Source organism: Oratosquilla oratoria, chromosome 1 (assembly GCF_046742065.1).
Source record: "Oratosquilla oratoria isolate Oo_2021 chromosome 1, ASM4674206v1, whole genome shotgun sequence".
Lineage (NCBI taxonomy): Eukaryota > Metazoa > Arthropoda > Malacostraca > Stomatopoda > Squillidae > Oratosquilla > Oratosquilla oratoria.
This window is the reverse complement of record NC_134777.1, coordinates 91,930,341-91,936,340: the sequence shown is the minus strand read 5'-3', so window position 1 is coordinate 91,936,340 and position 6,000 is coordinate 91,930,341. Positions and strand designations below refer to the sequence as shown.

The 6,000-nt window shown below is 49.4% G+C and overlaps 1 protein-coding gene across 10 annotated transcripts in view; it reads right to left on the bottom strand.

Moving 5' to 3' along the window:
- Nucleotides 1-1,099: 1,099 nt before the first annotated feature.
- The window catches only part of Cht6 (Chitinase 6), a 114,617-nt gene continuing 109,716 nt past the window's right edge, over nt 1,100-6,000 (bottom strand). For 6 of the 10 annotated variants that reach the window (XM_076180251.1, XM_076180155.1, XM_076180315.1 and 3 more), the window contains 2 exons: nt 4,234-4,962; nt 1,100-3,030 (listed from right to left, as the gene is read on the bottom strand). In XM_076180251.1, coding sequence (XP_076036366.1) covers nt 1,999-3,030; nt 4,234-4,962 — 1,761 coding nt within the window. In that variant the 3' untranslated portion in view covers nt 1,100-1,998. The remainder of the gene's footprint in view (nt 3,031-4,233; nt 4,963-6,000) is intronic. The other 4 variants (XM_076180569.1, XM_076180656.1, XM_076180703.1 and 1 more) reach the window with 1 other exon arrangement.

The window sequence follows — 6,000 nt, the reverse complement described above, 5'->3', positions numbered from 1 at the left end:
CACACAATGTTAGGTTGTACAGCAAATTTTTATTTCAGAACCAAGAGATATAAATCTGTCTTTAAAAAGAAACTAAACCTTGCAAAGGTAAAGAATAACAAGAAAATTTTCACTTGGAAGTTAAAACAGATTTGAAGTTCTAAAAATAAAGCAAAATAAAATAACGAGGACACTATCGATGGTAAACATTTTATTAAACATCATTAGGGAATCGACAGATAAAGTAAGGAGTAAAAAATAACATAGGTGTTCAGGAGAGCCAGACAAGACATGCGAGGGAAAGGGTAAATAAGGGATATACATCACAGATTGCACACGAACATACCAAACTTTGTGGTGTGTAGGCGTACAGAGATACTCGAATCATATTACGCCATGTATACCAAACGATGGCAGTTAGGCTAAGTATTCTGCTCATAGAGATCAACTTAATTTACAGAACGTAGCTTTATCACTGGTTGACAAACTATTGTGCCATCAAGTAACATAGAAGGTAGCAGTCAGGAAAAAGAACTGAAATATAGAAAGTATACTCACCGGTAAATGTTTAACTTACACCAGCGATATTTCTTCTATGTATATTAGAAAAAGTTAAAAACTAATACCAGGCAATATAGCTGGATGTCCTAAAAAAAAACAAAAAAAAACATTCAATGTACGGTTGAACCGATGTTTGGGTAGAATGGGACAGCTGCACAATATATCCTGTTCGTGATGTGGAGGAAACTAGTCAATTCTTGACAGTATGCCCGATAAATACTCGGGTCTGGTTGCCAAGTAGGATTAGTGAGGCAACGAGGGTCTCGCCTCTAAGTTGTTTGATTTGGAACAACACTTTGAGAGGCCCGCAACCGGTGGTTTTTGGTTCTCAAAACCTTTTAGTCACCATACAAAATGTTCATTCCTAATATAGTGTCTGACTGCAAGTCATAATTGGATTGGGTCGTTCATATTTTTTTTTTCCAATAATTACATATATTTAATGTGACCCACCAAGAAATATCAGTCAATCTTCATTTTTCTGCAAAGAACTTGCACATTTCGAATATTGGTTGGCCTGAAACTGGACATAAGGGTAGTAGTTTCCAAGACACGAAAATTTCAACATAATAGATTTATTAAGTATAAAATATTATATACATAATAATAACAACAGGGAAAAGCTTAAACTACTTTTTGGGTGTGGACTGCGTAATAATTTAGGAGATTGCTCGTGCATAGAAGGATTTTTTCTTTCTTTTTTGGCGTGCAAAGTGGTGCCAATAGACAGAGGCTTATAAGATGAATTCCTTTTCGAGATCCAGGTGGCGCTATGGGACTGCCAACGGCTGGCTTTGGTGAAAATCTCGCAGATCGACAGTTGTACAGAAATACCCAGAATCAGACTCACACCAAGATTCGTCCCAGGATAGGGACATTACGGAGACAGAGGAGGGAAAAGGGGGAGAAAATGGATGGGGGTGGTAAATGGGAGGATCGAGGGTTATGGGGGGACGAGGAAAAGGGTGGGAGGAAGGGGGAGGGTTCTACAGTTCCCTGCAAAAGTGACTCGAAACCTGACAAAAATGTTCATCCTCATTCCTCTATGGTAAGATCCGGCATCGCCGCAGACGAAATAATGGGTTCCCAAAACGGCGGCGTTGCTGGATGTCACCATAAGGGAAAATAACCGAACCTTTTTTGATTTGGGCCGTTTCAGTTTTGCAGAGAACTGTGCAGGACGAGGAGGGGCCTGAAGGAAACTGTTGTTTCGTTTAGGCCAGCTCGATGCTTATACCCAACCTTTAGTGTTTTTCACATAATTCCCTTGTGTTATTAATCTTAAAATGTAGTGTTTGTTGGATGTCAGGAATATTGTACGTCATGAACACAACTGCAGAAGATACGACTTGCGACATGACGTCACGAAGCAGCAGAACACAGTTGTCGTTGATACCGGTGATGGCCAGTACGCGTTCACATGGTACTGATGTGACATGAATGAGAGTGTATTCGTATTTAGACACTATCTACACAGTCCACGGCTTCGGCCCAATTACACATTCCACCCACAGGATCGAAGACAAGCTGTTGCGGACAAGTGTAGACCCAGCCACGCACAGCGCCGCGGACCGTCTTGGAACATGAGATGAATTTCTTACAGGAATCTGGATGAGGGAAGTAACCTGTGTCGACGCAATGCACCGAACCGTCCCTCATAAGAGAGGCCTTCTCCGTCAGTTCGGCCAGTTTGCCTAAGGTGCCTCCCAGGGCACCGTCGAAGTCGTAGTAGTAGTCGTAGTCATCGGCCTTGCCCTTGAAGCCCGAGCTGGCGATGATGTCAGAGGGGCGAATCGGGCGTGCAGTGACAGGTAACCTCGCCCTCGTGCGTTGGAAGGGGCGAGACGTGCGCTGCCTGACCGTCTGGACGGGTTGGGTCGCCGGCCTTACCTGCGTTCGTGTTCTGATCTCAGGGGCGGGTCTGGTCTGAACGGCTGGTATCGACACGGTGTCTGGGTCAACTTCCGCGGCTGGTCTGGCCTCGAAGGCTGGTCTAGGTTCGACGACTGGTCTGGCTTCGGTGGCTGGTCTGGGCTCATCTGTCTCTGATTTCTGGCTCTGTCGTTGACTGGGCCTCTGCCTGATGATAACCCTAGGCCGGGTCACTCTGCCGCTGCTCTCCTCCTCTCTTCCTTCGCCCTGCTGTGGGCGAGGCGTCTGGTTAGGTCGTGTGCGCGAAGGGCGCGTGGGGCGAGGTGGGAGTGGAGGTCGGGTCACTTCAGGCGTGGGGCGCTCGGTGAGCTCCGGCTCGAGCGTCGTCTCGAAGATCACCTCGTCCTCGAACGGAGCTTCCGTTCCTTCGGGAACGGGGACATCGGTGGTGGGTTCTTCAGGGAGGGTGGGGGCAGGGGGCTCTGTGGAAGGACGGCGAGGACGGAGGGCAGTGCGGGCGGGAGGGAGAGGAGAAAGGGAAGACTCGGTGGTTTCGGTGCGAACTCTGGTCTGGACCGGTCGACGGTTGGCTGGTCGCCTCCTTTCAGATGTGGCGACCTAAGATGCAGGGGAGATCATTAGAAGTCAAAATAAAAACAAGAGAGAAAATTTAGAAAGTAAAATGGCGCCACTTTGTCAAGCTGAAGGGGGGTAACGGTGATAACACTTATGACATTTATATACGTTTATGGGAGATTATTTTTTTCTTAACTGAGATTGCCCATGAGTTAATAACGAGGAACGTGAATGAACAGACATTGAGGGAAGAAATGTTTTGAAGTAACGCTGTGTAGTCATGATGGAGGGAGGGGTGGGTTGGTCTGGATTGGCCGTGTCTGGGTCTGATTAAGCTTACGCTGCAGGAGTGCCGTGAGGGAAGTCTTCAGGAAGGGGAGAAGTAAGTCTCTTGCCAAGTCTCAGCTCACGCACCACCAAAGTGGGAGGGAGAAAGTACCCGAGCGTGTGGAGAAACCAGATACAGTCTGATACACACAATGTGACCATTGGTTTTTTTGCTCTTACCCAAGTCTGTCTTATCTGCAATAGATTCATTTAGACCAAAACTAGCTGTAGAACGATCAGTGAACACAGGCAGAGGAAAGGTGATGAAGTTACAGTCTGTCCTGCCGATCCCAGGGTTAGCCCTGGTTGCGGCCGCAACTCCTCCTGAAAGAGACGAAGTCGGTCCAAGTCAGGTCATTTTCCCCTTCGTCAGAGGGGAAGTAAGCTGGGTGGTGGAGGGGGAGTTGGGGCGGGGGAGAGCCGCCGCCCATGCGTGGGTCCCCGCCCCTAATCTCAGAGATCTCCGGTCTGGTCAGTTAGGTCAGTTTTTAGTTGTTGTTGTTGTTTTTTCTTGGGGGAGTCTGGTTAAATTGGTTTCATGCCAACAAGTCTACGTGGGCGAGGGGTACATGCGCGCCACTAACTCAATAAATAAATAAATAAATGAATAAATAAATAAATAAAATAAATAAAAGTGTCAGCGAGGCGTTGACTTCGCTGCAACTATTCTTCAGTTGAGAAATAGAGATCAAGTGTACTGATGTCTATTCTCCATTTCGTATTATTCTTTTGTTTCTCTTTTTATTTTAGTCATGGGTAGGTTACTTTCTACATGGTTTGGTCTTTTTACGGCTGGAATATCTACAAGGCAGTCTGGGAAAGGAAAGGAAAGGAAGGTTCTTCCACAAGGCAAGGAAGAAGGCGTCAGGAGTCTAAGAGGTTAGTACCATCACCGAAATGCAGTGCAAAGGTATTTACTTGACCGTCGGCGGAATCTCCGGCCTTCTTCCGAACTACCACACGCCGGCGAGGGATCTGTGACTGGCCGTCGCGGCCGCCCTGAGGACGCCGCTGACGGGTGGGTCTACCGGCAATACCGGCAGCCTGATCGGTTCCTGAGGGGCGGCGGAGGACTGTGGTGGCGTCAGCCGGTCCCTCCACCTCTCTCAGCTCTCCGGTTCCTTCCTCTTGGCCTAAGGTCGTTAGGGTGCCCGCGGATTCCCCTTCGACGGTGGCTGAAGGCCGCGTTCGGGTAGTTGAGATCCGCCTGCGAATAGATTGGGTGCCAGCGTCGGAGGAGGTGGAGGTGGAGGTTGACGGGCGCCGGCTGATCACCACTCGCCTTCTGCCGGTGCCCTCGGAACCAGTTACCGCTGCACCAGAAGCGACCGCTTGACCCCGTTGACGCGTGCGGGTCCTCGTGGGCCTCGTGGGCCTGGGGGTGGTGGTGGTAGTAGTGGTAGTGGTAGTGGTTATGGTGGTAGTGGTAGTGGGGGTTGTGGTAGTGGTGGGTGTTGTGGTGGGGATAGTAGTGGGATCAGTTTCGGCTTGTGTGGTAGACGGGGCATCCGGATACAACGCGTCGAGGAGCTCCGGATCGTAATAGTATTCATCGTAGAGCGGGTCTTTACTATCTACCACCTGGCCTCCCGCCGAGGAGATTCCTGCCACCTTGGAGGACGCAAGGGAAGTAGGTTGCTGTGGGTCCTGGGGAGAAAGATGGACTTGCAAGGGTGACTCGCTTCGAGGTGAGGAGGAACCATGCGACGAGATTTCGTTCTCAGAAGGAACGACCTTAGCTATCACTACGCCCCTTCCGGGAATCAAGAGCGGCAGCTGACCATGCACAGCCGCTGCTAAAGAAGGGGAAGTGGGTGAAAGGGAGGAGGAGGAGGAGGAGGAGAAGGGGGGGAAGGGCAAGGAGGAAGAAAGTTTCTGTTCATGCACTCCCGAGGTTCGAGACTTCGACGAGATCTCCGGGGGGTTGGGTTCCTCGGGGGTTAGCGGTACCTGTGGGAGGTCAGAAGTGATGGAGGTGGTAGTACCGAAACCAGGAGGAACCGGAGGACGCGCAGCCTCTGTTGTTGTCGTTGGGGCCTCTGTTGTTGTTGTTGTTGTTGTAGTGGTTGTGGTTGTTGCGCTTGTCGTAGACGGCGTTGTAGATGGAGTAGTGGTAGGTGTTGTAGTGGTTGAAGGTGTTGTAGTGGTTGAAGATGTTGTAGTGGTTGAAGGTGTTGTAGTGGTTGAAGGTGTTGTAGTTGTTGAAGGTGTTGTAGTTGTTGAAGGTGTTGTAGTGGTTGAAGGTGTTGTAGTAGTGGACGGGGTTGTAGTGGTTGAAGGTGTTGTAGTAGTAGAAGGGGTTGTAGTGGTGGACGGGGTTGTAGTGGTTGAAGGTGTTGTAGTAGTAGACGGTGTTGTAGTGGTGGACGGGGTTGTAGTGGTTGAAGGTGTTGTAGTAGTAGACGGGGTTGTGGTAGTGGACGGGGTTGTAGTGGTTGAAGGAGTTGTAGTAGTGGACGGGGTTGTAGTGGTTGAAGGTGTTGTAGTAGTAGACGGGGTTGTAGTAGTGGACGGGGTTGTAGTGGTTGAAGGTGTTGTAGTAGTGGACGGGGTTGTAGTGGTTGAAGGTGTTGTAGTAGTAGACGGGGTTGTAGTAGTGGACGGGGTTGTAGTGGTTGAAGGTGTTGTAGTAGTGGACGGGGTTGTAGTGGTTGAAGGTGTTGTAGTAGTGGACGGGGTTGTAGT